Source organism: Peromyscus leucopus, chromosome 1, assembly GCF_004664715.2.
Source record: "Peromyscus leucopus breed LL Stock chromosome 1, UCI_PerLeu_2.1, whole genome shotgun sequence".
Taxonomy (NCBI): Eukaryota; Metazoa; Chordata; class Mammalia; order Rodentia; family Cricetidae; genus Peromyscus; species Peromyscus leucopus.
Genome location: NC_051063.1, coordinates 103,199,617 through 103,219,933, shown reverse-complemented (window position 1 = coordinate 103,219,933; position 20,317 = coordinate 103,199,617). Strand labels below are relative to the sequence as shown.

General features: G+C 43.6%; 2 protein-coding genes and 1 pseudogene across 5 annotated transcripts in view; all 3 read right to left on the bottom strand.

Annotated features, from left to right (window-relative positions):
- LOC114698743 (T-cell ecto-ADP-ribosyltransferase 2-like) overlaps positions 1–20,317 on the bottom strand; it is a 60,201-nt gene that overhangs the window by 4,268 nt on the left and 35,616 nt on the right. Inside the window, exon 1 of one of the 3 annotated variants that reach the window (XM_037197001.1) lies at positions 2,943–3,025. The exons of the other annotated variants lie outside the window; for them this stretch is intronic. The gene's annotated coding sequence lies outside the window, so the exon portion shown is untranslated. Of the gene's footprint in view, positions 1–2,942; positions 3,026–20,317 lie in introns of those variants that run through there. 3 annotated transcript variants of the gene reach the window in all.
- On the bottom strand, positions 7,311–19,045 carry LOC114698748 (annotated as a pseudogene).
- LOC119086245 (T-cell ecto-ADP-ribosyltransferase 2-like) overlaps positions 18,742–20,317 on the bottom strand; it is a 37,217-nt gene continuing 35,641 nt past the window's right edge. For both annotated transcript variants that reach the window (XM_037196996.1, XM_037196993.1), the window contains exon 4: positions 18,742–19,131. In XM_037196996.1, coding sequence (XP_037052891.1) covers positions 19,067–19,131 — 65 coding nt within the window. In that variant the 3' untranslated portion in view covers positions 18,742–19,066. The remainder of the gene's footprint in view (positions 19,132–20,317) is intronic.

The window sequence follows — 20,317 nt, the reverse complement described above, 5'->3', positions numbered from 1 at the left end:
CAGTCTGGCCCCAGAACCTCTCTGGCTTCCTCTCTTGCCTTGTGTTCCCTTCTGCACATGGCAATGGCTTCTCTGACATTGTGATAGAGAATATTATGATTCTTCCAGGAAAACCCTAACCAGCCAGTGCTTTCATGATATTAAGACTTTCCAGCTATCAGACTGTGAACTGAATAAGCACCTTTACTTTATAAACTTTCCAGCATCAAGCATTTTGTGATAGTAATAAACACAAACTGAGGTGAAAGCTCAGTGGGTAAAGAACTTGCGTTGCAAACATAGACCTGAGTTTGATCCGAAGAACCCACAGGAAAAAAGGAGGTGTGATGACAGGCACTTGTATTCCAGCACCGAGAGGTGGAGAGAGATGGATACCTGAGATCCCCAAGACTCACTGGACAGCCAGACAAGTCTGCTTGGTGTGTCCCAGGCCTGCGAGAGACCCTGTCTTTACAAAACTGGTGGACAGTGCCTGAGGAATGACACCAGAGATTGTCCTCTGACTTCCACATGCATGTGCCCACCCATGAGCATGTACTCATACATGTGCATGTGCCCACACAAGTGCATATGCCCACACAAGTGCATGTACTCACACACAAAAAAAAGAGAAAAGAAAAATAAAAAGGAAAGAAGTATACACTGAAGAGCAACTCAAGGAATGAGAAGGAAAGTCACCCCCATTGGTATGGACCCATCCCTTCATTCCTGCCTATGGCTTTTAGAAAATCATGAGAACTCTCCCCCACACTTATCTAAGCTGTTGTGTTACTGTCCACAGAATTTTGACTTAGTCCAGCCAGATAATCCTCTCCCCACACCTTGAGAATGGCAGAATGGAGCTGCATGCTATGACTGACCAGTTGCTCTTGGGAAGGCTGGGACTCCCAGCTCCTCCACAGCTTGGCTTCTCCTGCCCTGAGCCTTTAGGGGGCACTGTAGAAACAACAGACCTAGGAGTTCAGCACTGCAGTGAAGGGTCCCACCTTCTGTACCTCCTCAACTTTAAAAAGTATTAATTATTGTGAAATAACTACAATCAACTACATAAGATATCCTCCCTAAATTCTTAAAGTCCTCCTAGACAACCAGTTATGACAGCACACCCCTACAATCCCAGCCCTTGAGAGATGGGCGAAGGGGCATGTGGGGGCCCAGGCCAGTTTAGGATGGACTCTGAAGACACAAAAAAGGTAAAATTAAGCTCTGCCCAGAAATAGAAACACAGGTGATTTCCTTTCGCCTTGAGTACACCCTGGAGCCACTTAGGATTTGGCTACATATTCAAAAAGGTTCTTGCAGTTTGGTTGTATCAGGAGTTCTCTGGAAACTTGTCACCAACAGACTTCTGGACTCCAGCTCAAATTGGAGTATTTAGTATTTCTAATGAGCTCCTTCGTTCATTTTGACATTATTTGCTTTTTTAGTAACGTGTATGCATGCATGTCCTGGAGTTGGTCGGTATGTGCACATGAGTGCAGATGCCCTCTGAGGCCAGAGTATCAGATCCTCTGGAGCTGGAGTTACAGGCACTTGTGAGCTGCCTGACATGGGTGATGGAACTGAACTTTGATCCCACAGCAAGAGGAAGTATGTGCTCTAACCAATGAGGCATTTCTCCAGCTCAAAATTTACTTTTGGGGGAAGTACTATTTAGCATAAGATTCCAATTAATCGGTGCTGAGGACTGAACCCAGAATGTTGTGCATGCCAAGCCAACACCTTTCACTGAGCTACACCCAGCTGGACAGTGAAGCCTCTTTACACAACACACATCTCCATATTCTAGCTCTTCCTCCAGCCTCAGCTGGAATCACCCCTTTTCTTGTCTTAAAACTTAGGCTTCAAAGCTCTGTTCTGAAGTCAGGAAGTCTGACAAATCCCAGATGGAGGGGCCAGGAGAAAGCAGTCCTGTAGGGTTGGTGGGTCAGCAGAGGGACTTTCTCATTCAGGAAGCAGGGATCAGCCAGCCTGGAGTAAACTTCCAATTCTCTCCTCCCCGCCCTAGTTCCTCATGTGGTTGATCCAGATGTTTGCCTTTCACAGGACTGGTGTCTACTTCCCTGTGGGACAGCTAAGGACAGCCTAGCTGTGCCTTATTGCCACCAATGCCCCTCACAACCCACATAGATTGAAGATACACAACTTGAGTCTCTTCAGCCCCAGTATGAACTCCTGGAACTGGTGCCTGCCAATTAAAATTTTCCCCAGAAATCAATGTAGCTAACACCTTGAACCTCAATAAAAACTTTCCCCTCTCTCTCCCTCTCTCTCTCTTTTCCTTCTCCCCATCCCTTCTTTCCTCACTCCTCCCACTCTCCTTCCATCCTGCTTTTTATCTGCATTCAATCTCTATGATCCTAAATTAAAGAAAAGAAAAGCCTTTGTTTCCAACAAGCAGGAGACCTGGTGCAGAAGGACCTTGAGGTCTGAGTTAGACTGGGCCACACAGCAGTCTTTTAAGCATTTAAAAGAACGCATCTTTTAAAACGTTTAAATTAAAAATGGATAAATAAAGCAAAGAAGAGGATAGAACCTAACATTTCCATGGAGCTGGTAGGAAAATGGGATTAATTAAGCATATCCCTGTTCTGTTTCAAAAACCGGGGAAGTACACGAAGGTAAAAGTCTATATACATAAGAGACCATGTACACAGATGCCAATTGCTTCCTACAGGACCTGGGAGGTAAATTGTGTGGTCCTGCGTTATATTTTTAAGTCTCTAGAAATATTATACTCTCATGTCTGTCCATTCTATATCTGCCTCCATCACCCTACATGGGCTATTTCTTGCCCAGAACTGACCGTCTGGCTTTAACCCTGAGTCATAGACACCCCCCACACACGGCTACACCCACTGAAGCACTCAGATTGTTCTCAGGGTCCCCTCAACTTTAGAAGGCTTCCCTTTCAGAGGACAGAGTTCAGAGTTGTCAGGTACCTGAGCAGGTCTTTGGTGGCTGGGTCTCTGGCCTCTTCTAAAAGCAAGTGTTCCAGATGGCAGTGCTGTGGCCTTTTATCCTGTTGACAATACACTTTCAGTTTCAGGTTAGATTTGAAAGGAAGCCAGAGGGTTTATGAACTACTTAAGTATGGTATACTTAAGTTAGGTATGTTGTACTTTCTTAGTATACTGTAGTAGGTACCTGTTCCACCTATGACCTTGAAGTACCAGCCCCTAAGGTGTGGCCTTGGGGCTAGCTTAAGTTGAGGAGCACGTATGTTTGGTCCTTTCTCTTCATTGTGGGCTTGGATGGTGTGGATTGACTCAGGCGGCAGGAGCAGTGTGGGGCAGGACATCAACCTTCCAGGGCAACGATTTTGCCTATTCTGTTCAGTGAGTTGTTCTCCTTAGTATAATTTCCAAATAAATAGTTCCTTTATCAGGATCTGTGGATTATCTGCTATACTATACCATTTCTATTCTCCATCTTTTTTAATTTTTTTTTTTTTTTGAGACAAGGTTCCATTAGCCCGGATTGGCCTCTCCTGGCTGTGTAGCTGAGGATGACATCAACCCCTGATTCTCTTTCCACAAAACTAGATTTATTTGTACAAAAATAGAACCCAGGACCTGATGCTGCTCGGCAATCACTCTACCAACCAAACTGCATCCCCATCCTGCATCTTTTCCTTTGTCTGTATCAAAATGAGCCAGGACCTTTCTGTTGTTCCCCACAGGACTGGTGTGTGTGTGTGTGTGTGTGTGTGTGTGTGTGTGTGTGTGTGTGTGTGTGAGAGAGAGAGAGAGAGAGAGAGAGACAGACAGACAGACAGACAGACAGACAGACAGACAGAGGGGGGTGCTAGATACTGGAGAAAGTAGAAGTTGGTTGACCTTTGCCCTACACACCAATTTTACAAATTACATGAACACCTGTTGTGGTGGCTCACATCTTTAATCCCAGAGTTTGGGAGGCCGAGGCCGAGGGATCTGTGTGAATTTGAGACCAGGCAGGTCTACATAGTGAGACCCCTTAAACCAAACAAAACTACCAGCAAATCACCTGAGTGCTAAAGGGGAATAAGGAAAAGGTGAAGAGAGGTGACCAAGGTTTTTTTTAAATTGATTGTTTGGGAATTTTACCTTGTGGACCCCAATCTCAAGTATTTCCCACATCCTCCACAACCACCCCTCACTCCTGTAGTGTTCCCCTAAAGGGAAACTAAAAAAATAAATAATAAAAATAAGATACAGATTAAAAAACACTAAAAAGTAATTAAATAAATAAAATAGTAAAAAATAAAAATATACAGATAAGAATATCAATTTCAATTAAAAATAAATTAACCAACAGAAAAAAAAGCAAATAAGACAAAGCAAAACAAAAACAAAAATTAAACAAAAACAAACAAACAAACAAACAAAACTAAACACTGCCCTCTGTCTTTGCCTCTCCATGGCCTCTTCATTCATCTCACTGGCTTTGGGAGCTGCTGTATGTCATGCAATATACTCTTTTGACCCAACAGCTTTCCCTTGGCCTCCAGCACACCAACACTGGATCTCCACACAAACTGCCCACACACTGTTGCCCCGAGTCATGTAGACCATGTGGTCATGGCTCTGCAGTCCCAGTCCATTTCCACACTCCAGCAGGTCATAGATGGGGTCAGTGTTGGAGTGTGGGAGCTCAAAGCCCTGCATGTGTATCTGGTGGGCTGCAGACTGGCCAGTCCGGGCTGCTGGGACCTCTCCCCTCCAGTGAGGAGTGCGACCAGCTCTCCCACATGCTTGTAGAGGGGTAGGACCATCTTTCCAAAGTATTGAGAACCAGCTCTCCTATTAGAGGCAGAGCCATCTTCCCCATGCCAGTGTCATTGAGGTCTGTTATCCCAAGACCAGTTAAGGATGGAGTCAGCTCTCTCCTGGCCAGTGAGGAGAGGAGCCAGTACAACAAGACCCTTGTGCTAAACTCATGGTTGAACACATCGTTCACTTGGGCTCCTATGGTAACACGAGTGACAGACATCAACACAGACCCCATCTGTGGCAGGACCATGGAACCAGGCCATCAGTAGTACCTTAGGCTTGGGTGACCCCATGACCCCAAGTGGCAGCATAGGCCTCTCAGATTGACATGGGCCCAGCCGCATCAGAGTTGCCAGACACCAACATGGTCCCAGGTGGTGGTGGAGACTCCAAGCAGTCTTGCAGTCTCAATGACAATAGGAATCACAGATCTCAACACAGATCCCGACTGAAGTACGGCCATGGACCCAGACATGGCCTCTGGCCACAGCTCAGTCAGGACATCATCATGGCCCTGGATGGCATTGCAGCAACACCCTTACCCCTCCATCTCCATGGTCCCCATGGTGGATCTAGGTCTCCGGTATCTGCCCAGACCCCAGGCATATGCACTGCCTTCGGTAGTAACCTGAGCCATGGACACTGACAGTGACCCTGGCTGCAGTGGGCCATGGACCCACACATGGCCCTCAGGAGCAGCTCCAGCCCAGTGTCTTCATGGCCATGAGTGTCAGCTCAGACCACTCAGTTGGGCATGGCCCTGGCAGCTGCATGTCCCTTACACCCTAACATGGTTAAAAACAATGGGAAGCCAGGCATCCTTGTAGCCCTTGGTGGAAATGGGATCCAAGGACATCAACATAGACCCTGGTTGTAGTAGTACCACAAACCAAGACATGGTCCCCAGCAGCCTCTTAGACCCAGATGTCACCATGGCCCTGGTTGACTGTATAGGCCTGTCAAGTTGGCTCCCTTCAGCTGCAATGTGGCCCTTGGAAAACAACATGGCCCCAGGCGGGGGCCCAGACCTCGAGCATCTGCATGGCCTTCAGTGGTATCAGGAACCATGTATTCTATTTACCTGCCCAGAACTCTGAGGTCTCTATGTACAATGAAGATTCCAATCTATCTCTAAAATTTTTACTATTAATTATCAATGATTTGATTCATATGGTCTACAGCCAGTAGGAAATGGTGTAATGGCTGAAGAACCTCCATTTTATGTTAGGCATCCATCTTGGTACCTAACAACAATTTGACTCTGTCTCCAGTCCCTGTAAGAAAACTCCCCAGTAACAGCAACTGAGTTACACCTGCCCAGATATCCACAGCTATGACCATCTCCTTCAATATGATATGACTAGCTGCCTTTTGGGCTTCTGTAACCGGCTTATGCAGACACTCAAGGACTACTCTTAGGTCCCCCCTGACAACCTAATCTTGACAGAGCAAAACAGCTCTTGGTTGCTTGTGCAGATACTCAAGGCCTTCTTGTGGTTTTCACATTTAAAAAGCCTTCCCTCATCCCCACCCCTCTTGGCTCAATAGTCTCTGGTTTTGCTCAGAGACGGTTGTCCTGCTAGCAGCTACAATACATTTAGCTGACTATAATTTTAATCTGAATTGAGTCTGTGGTCTTTTCCCAGGGGTCTCTTACTCCATAACGTGGGGATTAAGGGAAGCTTTATACACTTGGGCTAAACCCACTCAGGTTGAGTGCAGGACACAGACTTCCTGATCCATATATGGCTCAAAATGGGCCTGTCTGGGATGCTGGGATGGCTTAGCAGTTAAAATGCTTGATGTGCAAAACTGACAACCTGAGTTTGATCCCTGGAACCTGAATAAATGTGGAAGGCAAGAGGTGATGCCACAGAGTTGCCTTCTGACCCTAAACACATTTCAAGGCATGAAAACACACACACACACACACACACACACACACACACACACACACATCAGGCAATATAGTTATATGAAATTTTAAAAATTAATGTGCTTATCCATGCCCTGAAAGATGATGAGAGTTATTGAAATAGGCTGACAGGTCTCAGTAGCTGGCTGTATTTCTGATGGGGTAGAGTAGGGGGTGGACTTTATCTAGGTCAGCCCTTACATTTATGGCCCACTCAATTTGTCCTGCAGGAGCATTTGTGAGAAATGTACAACATGAACGTTCTCAGATGTGTATGTGTGAGCATCAAACTTCATGCCTTAGGATAGTTTTTCAAACAAATAATACATCCTACAGAAATACCTAGTCACAGAAATCAAGGTGTGGTTATAAATGGTTTATTTCCTAGATTGTAACATTCATCATATATTTTGTACATTAAAACTCTTACTGCTGACCATGCAGACAAACACTGCTTTTTGATCATAGCAAAGTGAATTTGAAGTCAGAGCATGAAATTTCACTCACAGACCCAGTAGGTCTATGGAAGTCGTGAATGCTAAAGTAGATCTCCCCCAAAATGATCGCACCCTTCATTCTACCATAGACGTTAGAGAACCACCAAGTTCTTGCCCCTGGGCCTCCCTTCACCACTCAGACCCATGAACTACAGGCAGGAGAGGGCTACAGCTCAGCAAGAGGCAGCAGCTGGACCAGGAGACCAGGTAGCACCGAAAGCAGCAGGAATGCCCGGCTGTCTCTGACTCCTGTAGATGGGAGGAGAAAGGAAGGTTTCGTGTGGGAAATCTCAAGACAGGGATAGCTCCCCTAAACATTCAGTACTTTACATCCAGATCAAAACCCAAGAGAGTAGGCTCTAGGGGGCCAGCATGCCTGGCGAGACTCTTCTGGCTTCCTCAGGATCCCTAAAGTACTCAAGTACCAGGAGGTGAGCAAACTGATGGATCCCCACCACTTCCAGGGTCCTGTGCTCTAAGACATTGACTGGGGATAAAAGTCTTTCCTATCCAGAGTCTTCCTGGCCTTCTAGGGAGCCCAACAGGTTTCTCCTTTTACACCTAAGAAGAGGTTTCTTGGTCTGAACCTTCTGAAAGTCCATTGTTGCAGCAATTTGTATTTTTGGTGTGCAAACTGTTGTAAACTAGAACCTACCTGAGGTTCTCAGCGTGTCAGGACTGAACATCAACCATTTGGCCCAGAGGGGGAGCATCTTTCTGGCCGGACTGTGGACCTGAGTAGGGGTCATGCTTTCCTTGGGCTTGATATAAATTCCAAATTTCTCTGTGCAAATGCGTGATGTCCCTGTGATCACTTCTGTAGTTCCACTTCCTGCTCCAAAGACTTCCCATGTTTCCAGAAACCCTAGATTGTCAGGACTAATTAGATCTAAGATTGCTCTGTACTCAGTAGTCTAACTGTAGCTCAAACTTAACTTAACTTAACTTAAACTTAACTTCCTAGGATAACATTTAGTGCAGCCTGGATGTAAGTAAGCAATCCAGACACTGTGCAGATCCTGAGTGGTGGGCACAGGAGACAAGGTCTCTAGACTGTAAGCAAGTGATTTTCTTGTGAATGTGGATTCCCACACCTGTATGAGTTTGGATCAGATGACTGAGATGTGTACATGATTTTTCATATATAAAAATAAAAGGCATTTGTGGATTGATACCTACATGCCAAATAATACATCTTGAATGGCTCTCTTTTAATTTCAAAACAATACTACTAGGATATTTGTCATTTGGGTCTTTATGGTTCAAATCAGGAAACTGATGCACAGATATCTGGCAAGATGCCAAGAATCACAGAGCTAGTGATGTTTGAACCAGATTACCATGGAGTCTGACTCCAAACCTATGACAGAGAGGATGATACAGTAATTTTCTCTAGAAGTATTAAGGATGGATTTCTAGGATAAATGATACTTGAACTATGCCTTGAAAGGTAATTACCAAACTAAAATTGATGGTGTCTTTGCTTGATTAAAATGAGACATGTGGTCAAGGGATGAAGAGAGAACCCAGGCCACAAAGAATGATGGGTATACAGCCATAAAGATCCCCAACATGGGCCAGCATTGATTTGAAAATATGAAAAAATACCCACTGATGGCACTTCTCACTCCTCACAGGGCTGGACCTGGTAGTAGCGTTTTCCTGAAGTCTCTCACTTTGTTCAACCATTCCTGATATGCCTTCATTGAAGTATGTGCTCCTTGGCTTTTCCACAGCTACCCTTCATCCTTCTAGGCACCCTCACCATGTGCATAGTCTAACAGGTGTCTTCTGGTAGGGAATACCACCCCCTCTTCCATTTCATGATGTCCCCCACTAGCTCCACCTCTAACACAGACCCAGACTCACCTGAGCTGCTGAAATGACTGCTGTTGGTAGAACCGCTGTAGAAGCAATTGAAGTTGCTCTTCTCTCTTTGGGGGGAGTGCAGAGAAGTTTTGTTATACCCTTTTCCACTTGCTGTTATGATGTAATTGTGATATTCTTCCTATCCTGAAATTAATATCTCCTCTCATTCAGGTTTGTGAAAAAACGCTTTTATATAAACCCCCAAGCAGGTTTTGATGATAAACAGTGTCCCACGAACATGACCAAAACCATAGAGAGCTACCATCTCTTCCAAAGATGAGGAAGCGAACTGCCTATATCGTACAGAGCCCTCCCCACTGTAATTTAACTTCTTCCTGATGCCATGGTAAACACTGTAACACTTATTGTTACTCAGAAGTTGAAGAGCTCTTGTTACGTAGTAATGGGAAGCCTTTTGCCAGGATTTTTCTTGAATTCTCTAACAGCTCCATTAAAACTTTCGTAGATTTTTCCCGGTGTAGGCCACTAAAGCTGTTCCGTGGAAATCTTGGAAAACTTTGGGATTGCTCATTGTCTTTTTTATCTTCTTACATCATTTCTCTGCCATTTCCCACTCACGTTTTAAATCCCCATTCATGTTTAAGTCTTCTTGTAACAACTGGGGTGCTTTTCTCTCCATGTCTTCAACACAGCCCTCATACTGATTATCAAATGCATTGGGAGCCATGTCCAGGTCAGAAGGCTCAGTCAGGCCTGTCACCTGAAAGAGAGAAGTAGGTTCTTTGTTGCTCGATAAATTTGCTAAGTTATCAGCATGTGCTGGGTGCTGTCTGGAGCCTACAGCATGAGATGTTGCATAAGCCATCCTCACATGAGGCACATGCATGAACACAGTCTCATTATGGACGTTATAAGGAATGCAGAAAGGTAAGACTGAGATCTCTGATTCTTTTGTATTTACAGATACATTTTTTACTTCTTTATTCAATCAAATGTTTAGTCCATATACAAAAAAAGGCCTCATCATGACATTTTCATACATGTTTATCTTTGTGTTTTGTTCACATTGAGCCACAAACAACCTTCCCCTTACTGATATTATTTTTACATTACTTCTTCAAGATTTGTGCTGTCTACTGTCATCTAACTGCATACTCAACCCTGGGAACAGTAATATCACAAAGACATGGGCAGGGGAAAGCAAGGTCAACAGGATGTGGGTTGAGAATATTACCTGCTGGGTGAAAAACCAAGTCAGGAGGAACGTGTGAACTTTTGAGTCTAGAAGAGAAGTCATCTTCAATTTCAAGAACATCTGCAAGCAAACATTAGACAATGAAAGTGGGATCCTACCCAGTCCCTGCAAGAGCAAGTCTGGCCCAGAACCTCTCCGGCTTCCTCTCTTGCCATGTGTTCCCTTCTGCACATGGTAATGGCGTCTCTGACACTGTGATAGAGAAGATTGTGAGTCAGCCAGGAAAACCCTAACCAGCCAGCACTTTCATGATATTTAGATTTTCCGGCTGTCAAACTGTGAACTGAGTAAGCACCTTTACTTTACAAACTTTCCATCATCAAGCATTTTGTGATAGTAATAAACACAAACTGAGGAGAAAGATCCGTGGGTGAAAGACTTGCCTTGCAAACAAAGATCTGAGTTTGATCCCAAGAACCCATGTGGAAAAAGCAGGTGTGATGACAGGCACTTGTATTCCAGCACTGGGAGGTGGACAGAGATTGGTCCCTGAGATCCCCAAGACTCACTGGACAGCCAGACCAGCCTGCTAGGTGTGTCCCAGGCCTGTGAGAGACCATGTCTTTACCAAAATTGTGTACTGTGCCAGAGGAATGACACCAGAGATTGTCCTCTGACTTCCACATGCATGTACCAAACACATGTATGTGCCACACCAGTACATATGCCCACACATGTGTGTGTACACACACACAAAAAAGAGAAAAACAAAAAGGAAGGAAGCAGACTAACACAACCAGCCTTATTATTAGTTGTATCTTATGAGAATGTATTGTTTTCACTACTCTTTGAGGAGTGGATATACTAAATATACACTGAACAGCAAGTCAATGAACAAGAAGGGAGGTCACCCTTGTTGGTGTGAATCTTCCACTTCATTTTTGCCTAGGACTTTTGGAAAATCATGAAAATTCTCTCCAACACTTATCTAAGCTGTTGTGTTACTGCCCACAGAATTTTGACTTAGTCCGGCCAGATAATCCTCTCCCCACACTTTGAGAATGGCAGAATGGAGCTGCATGCTATGACTGACTAGTTGCTCTTGGGAAGGCTGGGACTCCCAGCTCCTCCACAGCTTGGCATATCCTGCCCTGAGCCTTTAGGGGGCACTGTAGAAACAACAGACCTAGGAGTTCAGCACTGCAGTGAAGGTTCCCACCTTCTGTACATCCTCAACTTTCAAAAACTATAAATTATTGTAAAATAACTATATTCTGCTATGCAAGATATCTTTCTATAAAATCTTAAAGTCCTCCTAGACAACCAGTTATGGCAGCACACACCTATAGTCGCAGCTCTCGGAGGGGGAGACAGGGGCATCCTGAGTCCCAGGCAAGTTTATGATGGAATGGGACTCTGAAGACACAAACAAAGGGAAAATTAAGGTCTGTTTGGACAGCATATAAACACAAGCAATCCTTTGGCTTGTGTACAGCCTGAGCCATTTAGCATCCTGCTGATTAACCAAAAAGGCTATGATAGTTTGGTTGTGTAAGTAACTTTCTAGAAACTTGTTACCAACAGAGACTTCTGGACCTCAGTCTCAACGTCATGAGTTTAGCATTTCTAATGAGCTTCTTTGTTAATTTTGACAAAATTTGCTTAAAAGAAAAGAATTATTTTTCTTGTTTTTTCTAGTGTGTATGCATACATGCCCTGGTGTTGGAGGTTATATGCACCTGAGAGCAGATGCCCTCTGAGGCCAGAGTATCAGATCCTCTGGAGCTGGAGTTCAGGCACCTGTGAGCTGCCTGGCATGAGTGATGAAACTGAACTTTGATCCCACTACAACAGCAAGTATGTGCTCTAACCAGTGAGCCATCCCTCCAGCCCACAGTTTGATTTTGAGGAAGTCCAGCATGGATTCCAGTTGTTCAGTGCTGTGGATTGAAACCAGGACGTTGTGAATGCCAGGCTAGCACCTTTTCACTGAGCTATAGCCAGCTGAACATTGAAGCCTCTTTACATAGCACACATCTCCACATTCTAGCTCTTTCTCTGGCCTCAGTTAGAAACACCCCTTTTCTTGTCTTAAAACTTAAACTTTAAAGTTCTGTTTTGATGAGGGCAATTTTGACAAACTCCAGATGGCAGTGTCAATAGAGAGCGGTCCTGTAGGGTTGGTGGGTCAGCACAGGGATTTTCACATTTCAACTCCTTGTTCATCTCACTGGTATTAGGAGCTACTCTTTGGTCCAAACAGCTTTCCTTGCAAATGTTCATTGTGTAGTGTAGCTGGAGTTTTCTCCAGTCCTGTCTGGCTCACAGTCAGGAGAAATCTCTCTCACCTGCCAATCCTGCAGCCGCTTAGACCCAATCAAGTAAACACACAGAGACTTATATTGCTTATATACTGTTTGGCCACAGCAGGCTTCTTGGTATCTAGTTCTTGTATCTTAAATTAACCCATTTCTATTAGTCTATAAGTTTCCACATGGCTCGTGGCTTACTGGTACCTTACATCTTGCTTCTCATGGCAGCAGCTGGCAGCATCTCTCTGACTCAGCCTTCCACTTTCCAGCATTCTCCTCTCTCCTTGTCCTGTCTATACTTCCTGCCTGGCTACTGGCCAATCAGTGTTTTATTTATTAACCAATCAGAGCAACACGTTTAACATACAGAACATCCCACAGCAGTGCAGTGTGTTGTTGGTCAAGTTCAAGGCCTCTGGCCACCAGCACAATAACATTGGATCCCCACAGAAACACCCCATACATCCCACTGTTGCCCAGAGTCATGTAGACCATGTGGTCATGGCTCCACAGGACCAGTCCCTTCCCATATTCCAGCAGGTCTTAGATGGAGTAGATGTTGGGTTGTGACAACTCAAAGCCCTGCATGTGTATCTGATTGACTGCAGAGCTGGTCAGTCTCAGGTGAGGGGTGGGACCTGCTCTCCCTCCCCTGTGGTGAAGGGTGGGGCCCTCTTTCCCTAGTGTGGGAAGCCAGCTCTCCTATTAGGGGCAGAGCCATCTTTCCCATGCCAGGGTCATCCAGGTCTGTTATCCCAAGACCAGCTAAGAATGAAGTCAGCTCTCCCTGACCAGTGAGAAGAAGGCCCAGCACAACAAGACCCTTGTGCTAAACTCATGGTTCAACACATGGTTCACTTGGGCCCCTATGGTAACACAGGTGACAGACATCAATAAAGACCACATCTGTGGCAGGACCATGGACCCAGACATGGCCATCAGTAGTACCTTGGGCTTGGATGTCACCATGGCTCCAGTTGGCAGCATGAGCCTCTCATATTGGCATGGGCACAGCAGCAGCAAGATTCCTGGACTCCAATATGGTACCAGGTGGTGGTAGAGACCCTGAGCAGTCTCACAGACCCCTGATGGCAATAGGAGTCACAGATCTCAACAGAGACCCAGACATTTCCCTGACAACAACTCAGGCTGGATGTCAACATAGCCTGCATGACATACAGCAACCCCTCCCCCTCCATTTTCGTGATCCTCACAGCATATTGAGGTCTCAGGCATCTGCCCAGATCCTGTGCATCTGCGCTATCATCGGTAGTAACCTGAGTCACAGACATTGACACTGACCCTGGCTGTGGTGGGTCACGGACTGAGACATGGTACTCAGCTGCAGCCATGACCCAGATGACTCTATGGCCGTGGGTCACATATGGTGACCACTCAGCATGGCCACTCAGGTGGGCATGGTTCTTGCAGCTGCACAACCCTCAGACCCTAACATGGTCACAGAAAACCCAGAAGCTAGATATCCTTGTGGCTTTTGGTGAGAATGATATTCATGGATATCAAGTAGACCCCGGGTGCAGTGTGGCCACGAACCCAGACATGGTTCCCAGCAGCCTCTTGATCTCAGATGTCAACATGGCTGCAGGTAACTGCATAGGTCATCAGACTGGCTCCCACCAGCTGCTAGGTGGCCCTTGAAAAACAACATGGACCCAGGTAGGGACCCAGACTTGATGCATCTGAATGGCAATCAGTGGTATCAAGAACCATGTATTCTATTTACCTTCCCAGAACTCTGAGGTCTCTATGTACAATGAAGATTCCAATCTATCACTAAAAGTTCAACTATTAATTATCAATGATTTCATTCATATGATCTATAGCCAATGGGGAATGGTGTAATGACTAAAAATGCTATTTAGTGTTAAGCATCCATCTTGCTACCTAATAGCAATTTTAATCTGACTCCATTCCCTGGAAGATAACAACCCAGTAACCTCAAATCAGTGAGCACCCCACAGACCCAGAAATGTACAGACACCCATGACCATATCCTACATTATGATATGACTAACTGCCATTTTGGCTGATGTAACCTGCTTATACAGACACTCAAGGGCTATTCTTAGGATTCCTGTACTACCTAATCTTGACAGATCAAAACAGCTCTTGGTTGCTTGTGCAGATACTCAAGGTCTTCTTGTGGTTTTCACATTTAAAAAGCCTTCCCTCATCCCCATCCCTCTTGGCTCAACAGTCTCTGGTTTTGCTCAGAGACTGTTGTTTTGCTAGCAGCTACAATACATTTAGCTGATTGTAATTATAATCTGAATTGAGTCTATGGTTTTTTCCCAGGAGTCTTACTCTATAACATGGGGAGTTAGGGAAGCTTTATACACTTGGGCTAAACGCACTCAGGGTAAGTACAGGATATAGACTTCCTGACCCATTATGACTCAAAATGGGCCTGTCTCATTTGCTGAGATGGCTCAGCAATTCTTGGTGAGTTAAGCTGACAACCTGAGTTTGATCCCTGGAAACTGCATAAAGGTGGAAGACAAGAGCCTATGTCACAGAATGGCCCATGACCCCTAAACACATTTCAAGGCATGAAAACACACACACACACACACACACACACACACACACATCAGGCAATATAGTTATATGAAGTTTTAAAAATTAATGTGCTTATCCATGCCCTGAAAGATGATGAGAGTTATTGAAATAGGCTGACAGAGCTCAGTAGCTGGCTGTATTTCTGATGGGGTAGAGTAGGGAGTGGACTTTATCTATGTCAGCCCTTACATTTATGGCCCACTCAATTTGTCCTGCAGGAGCATCTGTGAGAATTATACAACATGAACTTTTTTAATGGTATCAATGAGAACATCAGACCTCATGCCTGCTGTGGAATGTTCTGTACCCTGTGAATGTGTTGCTCTGATTGCTTGATAAATAAAAAGCTGATTGGCCACTATCCAGGCAGGAAGTATAAGCGGAGTAAACAAACAAGGAGAATTCTAGGAAGTTTGATTCAGGAGATGCCAGCCCACCGTCCATGTAGCAACATGTATTGGCACACAGATAAAGTCATAGAAAATGTGGCAACATATAAATTAATAGGAATGGGCTGAGTTTAAATGTAAGAGCTAGCCAGTGGTAGGCCTGAGCTAATGGCCAAGCAGTTTTAATTAATATAAGCCTCTGAGCGATTATTTTATAAGTGGCTGTGGGGTCTGTGGGGCTGGGCAGGACAGGAGAAAACTTCAGCTACAAATGATGCCCAAGGGCTCAAGTTTCCATCTGAAACCTGAGAATATTTAATAAGCAATTCTAAACAGAGCCAAAAGCAGGCTCCTGCTTCATGTCTCATGCAGGTGGCGAGGCACTACAACATGCACGCTTGAGGTACTCCATGGCGGGTTTGTGGTATGTGGGCTTGACCTGCAGCATGGCACATTCCCACTGAGTTACACAGAGGTTTCTGCAAGCTGCACATTAACTGCATGGTAGACTTAGCCTTTGCTAATACAGACCAAAAGAAAGAGAGAGATTGAGAGAGAGAGAGAGAGAGAGAGAGAGAGGGAAGGAAGAGGAAGGAAGGAAGGAAGAGAAGGAAGAAGAAAGAGAAGAAAGAAAGAAAGAAAGAAAGAAAGAAAGAAAGAAAGAAAGAAAGAAAGAAAGAAAGAAAGAAAGGAAGGAAGAAACGGCTTTTGGGCTACACACATGCTGGATGGAAGCATAGACCCACTGCCTCCCAGAGTCAGTGGAGAGCCTGGTTCCCAGAGCTGGTGGTAAATGTAGTTCCACCATGTTGGGAAGCTGAGATGGCAGAGCTAGCAGCCAAAGCTGCCATTTCAGACCTAGTAATGCTGCAGTTTAAAGCAATAGATTCACAATAAGACAGATTTAGATGGAACAAAACTTCAAATTGTTTACAGTGTGTGTAAAAATGTACATCAGCTTGGAAGAGAGAAGAAAATGAATATAGAATATATAGTTATATAAAGAGATAGTTTTTAAAAATAAAGTCTTTAAAGAAACAGTAAAGTTAGTATAAAAAAATAAGTCACATAAAGATGGATATTACATAGAGAATCTGGATTGTGTTGTCTTTGATATTTTTAACTGCAGAAAGACATTTGATTGTAAAGGCTGCTCAGTTAAACCAATATGTATAATTTAGAGGTATTTCGACTTCAAAAATTTGGATCTAAGGATATGTTCCTTTGGAAAAGAAGCTCTGCTTTTATTTCCACAGAAATCAAGGTAATATGAATTTGTTCCATTTTAAGATGGAACAGATTTGATCAAGCATGACCTCATGAACCTTAACAGATGGTACTTATCAATAAAGGTTAAGTTGGTCTTCCCAGAACTTGACCATTATCTCGAATTTTCTCAGGATCCCCATAAGACTACAGCACCCACTATCAGCAGGAAATAGCCTAGAAAACTACACCCACATTCCCCAAAAGAATGGATTGTGGATATTTGTCTTTGTTTAGCTTGTTGGTTACAAATTGTTGTTGGTCATAGTCAATCTCTTTCTAAAAGAAGAAAGGGGATATGGTATAGAAATGTAGAATGTAGATATGATAGGTTAAAAGGGTAGATTAGTGAACCTACTTTTAAAGAGCAACAACTTCTTTAAAAATGTTTTACATTTCTATGGATTTTAGTTTATTGATACAAACTTAAAGTTAATTTTGTTACACTGTATGTATATTTCTACTCATTTGAAGTATTATGTTTATGTAACTCATTTAAATTGTAATGGATAATTAAGAAATGCAGATTAATAATTAGTCTCCTATCATAGTCAAAATTATAGTCATGTTAAGTTTTCTTGATATACATAGATATATTTCAATTAGGTAGGTACTTTTCAAACACTTCAAAGACCTATATAATATGGCATTTAAAATGTTTTAAAACTGTAGACTTTCTGGACAGTGAAACACGTCTGATCCTGGCAGCACTGATTTACTTCAAAATAAAGATGGGTGTCAAAGACACTCTATATGAAGTTTATCTTCTTCTTGGCAAAAATAGCCATTTGAGCAAGAAACTGTTCTTGCCTGGACTGCTTGACGACACATTGTATCAACTGGACATGCAGGACCCAAGGAAGATGACCACTGAACTGTGCAAGGCAAAATGGTCCTTCAGGTTCCTGCTTTACAGAAGAAAGAGTCAGACATTCTACAGGACACAGAGAGAAGTGAATGTGAGAGTCTAGGCCTATGGGCTGAAAATGGATGCCCCAAAAATGCATAAGAACTTTGGGTGACTGTCTAGGCAGCCAGCTATCTCTGTCACTCTAGATTTTTGGAAATTGCTTATAATACACTTCTTGTTACTCAGGTAATATCATATCCTTCTGAGGTCTTTGATGTAGTTGAAGACTAGATAATTATAGTTATGGTTTTCCCTGCTTATAATAAGAGATAAGTTAGATATAAAATTTTGACTCACAAACATAGGGTAGACAAAATATTTTTTTTAATTTTAAAAAATACAAATAGACTAGATATTGTAACTGTAATTCTTGCTTGATAACTGTTTATTATATGTAATTTTACTATGTTAAAGTTAAGCCCTTCCTTTTTGATTAGACAGAAAAAGGAGGTGCTGTGAGATGTTCTGTATGCTACGAATGTGTTGCTCTGATTGGTTGATAACTAAAAAGTTGATTGGCCACTAACCAGGCAGGAAGTACAGGCGGGATAAACAGACAAGGAGAATTTTGGGAACAGGAAGGCTGAGTCAGGAGATGATAGATAACTGTCCAAGGAGCAGCATGTAATGGCACACAGGTAAAGCTAAAGAAAATGTGACGACATACAGATTAACAGAAATAGGTTGAGTTTAAATGTAGAAGCTAGTCAGTGGTAGACCTGAGCTAATGGCTGAGCAGTTTTAATTAATATAAGCTTCTGAGTGTTTGTTTTATAAGTGGCTGTGGGGTCTGTGGAGCTGGGCAGAACCGGAGAAACTCCAGATACACACGCCTTAGGAGAGGTTCTCAAACAAATAATTCAACCTATACAAATACCTAGTCACACTGGGTGGTGGTGGTGCACACCTTTAATCACAGCACTCTGGAGGCAGAGCCAGGTGGATCTCTGTGAGTTTGAGGCCAGCCTGGGCTACCAAGTAAGTTCCAGGAAAGGCGCAAAGCTACACAGAGAAACCCTGTCTCAAAAAAAAAAAAAAAAAAAAAAAAAAAAAAAAAAAAGAAAGAAGAAATACCTAGTCACAGAAATCAACGTGTGGTTATAAATGGTTTATTTCCTAGATTGTAACATTCATCACATAACACTTGCTTTAAAACTGTTACAGCTGACCATGAAGACAAACACTGCTCTTTGACGATAGCAAAGTGTCAAAGGGTAGTAAATTTGTAGTCAGAGCATAAAATTTCACCCACAGACCCAGCAGGTCCTTGGGTGTCTATGGAAGTCATGAATGCTAAAGTAGATATACACCAAAATGATTGCAATCTTCGTTCTACCACAGACCTCAGAGAACCACCAAGTTCTTGCCCCTGGGCTGACCTTCAACACTCAGACCCATGAACTGCAGGCAGGAGAGGGCTACAGCTCAACAAGAGGCAGCAGCTGTACCAGGAGACCAGGTAGCACCACAAGCAGCAGGGTTGCTGTAGATGGGAGGAGAAAGGAAGGTTTCATGTGAGAAATCTCAAGACAGGGATCGCTCCCCTAAACATTCAGAACTTTACATCCAGATCAAAACCCAAGAGAGTAGGCTCTAGGGGGCCAGCATGCCTGGCTAGACTCTTCTGGCTTCCTCAGATTTCCTAAAGTACTCAAGTGCCAGGAGGTGAGCAAACTGATGGATCCCCACCACTTCTAGGGTCCTGTGCTCTAAGACACTGACTGGGGATAAAAGACTTTCCTATCCAGAGTCTTCCTAGCTGTCTAGGGAGCCCAACAGAATTTTCCTTCTTCACCCAAGAAGAGGTTTCTGGGTCTGAACCTTCTGAAAGTCCATTGTTGCAGCAATGGGAATTCCTTCTACTCCAACTGGTGTGAACTAGAACCTACCAGTGGCTCTCAGCCTTCCTGCACTAGGCATCAACCATTTGCCCCAGAATGGCAGCATCTTTCTGACTGAATTGTGGATCTGGGTAGGGGTCATGGTTTCCTTGGGCTTGATATGAATTCCAAATTTCTGTATGTAAATGCATGAAGCCCCTATGATCACTTCTGTAGTTCCACTTCCTACTCCAAAGAAACCCAAAGTGTTAGAGCTAATTAGATCTAAGATTGCTCTGTGCACAGTAGTTTAACTGTAGCTCATTTCAGGTTCTCCATGGCCTCTCAGTCAAACTGAAATTCCTAGGATAACATTTAGTGGGGCCTGGTTGTATTTAAGTAATTCAGACACTGTGCAGATCCTGAGTGGTGATGGCACAGGAGACAAGGTCTCTAGAGTGTGAGCAAGTGATTTTCCTGTGAATGTCGAGACCCACACCATTATGAGTTCAGATCAGATATAGGAAATGTGTACATGGTTCTTCATATGTTAAAATAAAAACCATTTGTACAATGATATCTATATTCCAAGTCATATGTCTTGAATGTCTCTCTCTTAATTCTCAACTAATACTGCTAGAATATTTATCATTTGAGTCTATATCATTCAAATGAGGAAACAGATGCATGGATATCTGATAACTTGACAAGAGTCATAGAGCTAGTGATGTTTGAACCAGATTGCCAGGTAGTCTGATTCCAAACCTATGACAGAGAGCATGATACAGTAATTTTTTCTGAAAGTATTATGGAATGATTACTATAATAAGTGATACTTGAAACGTAACC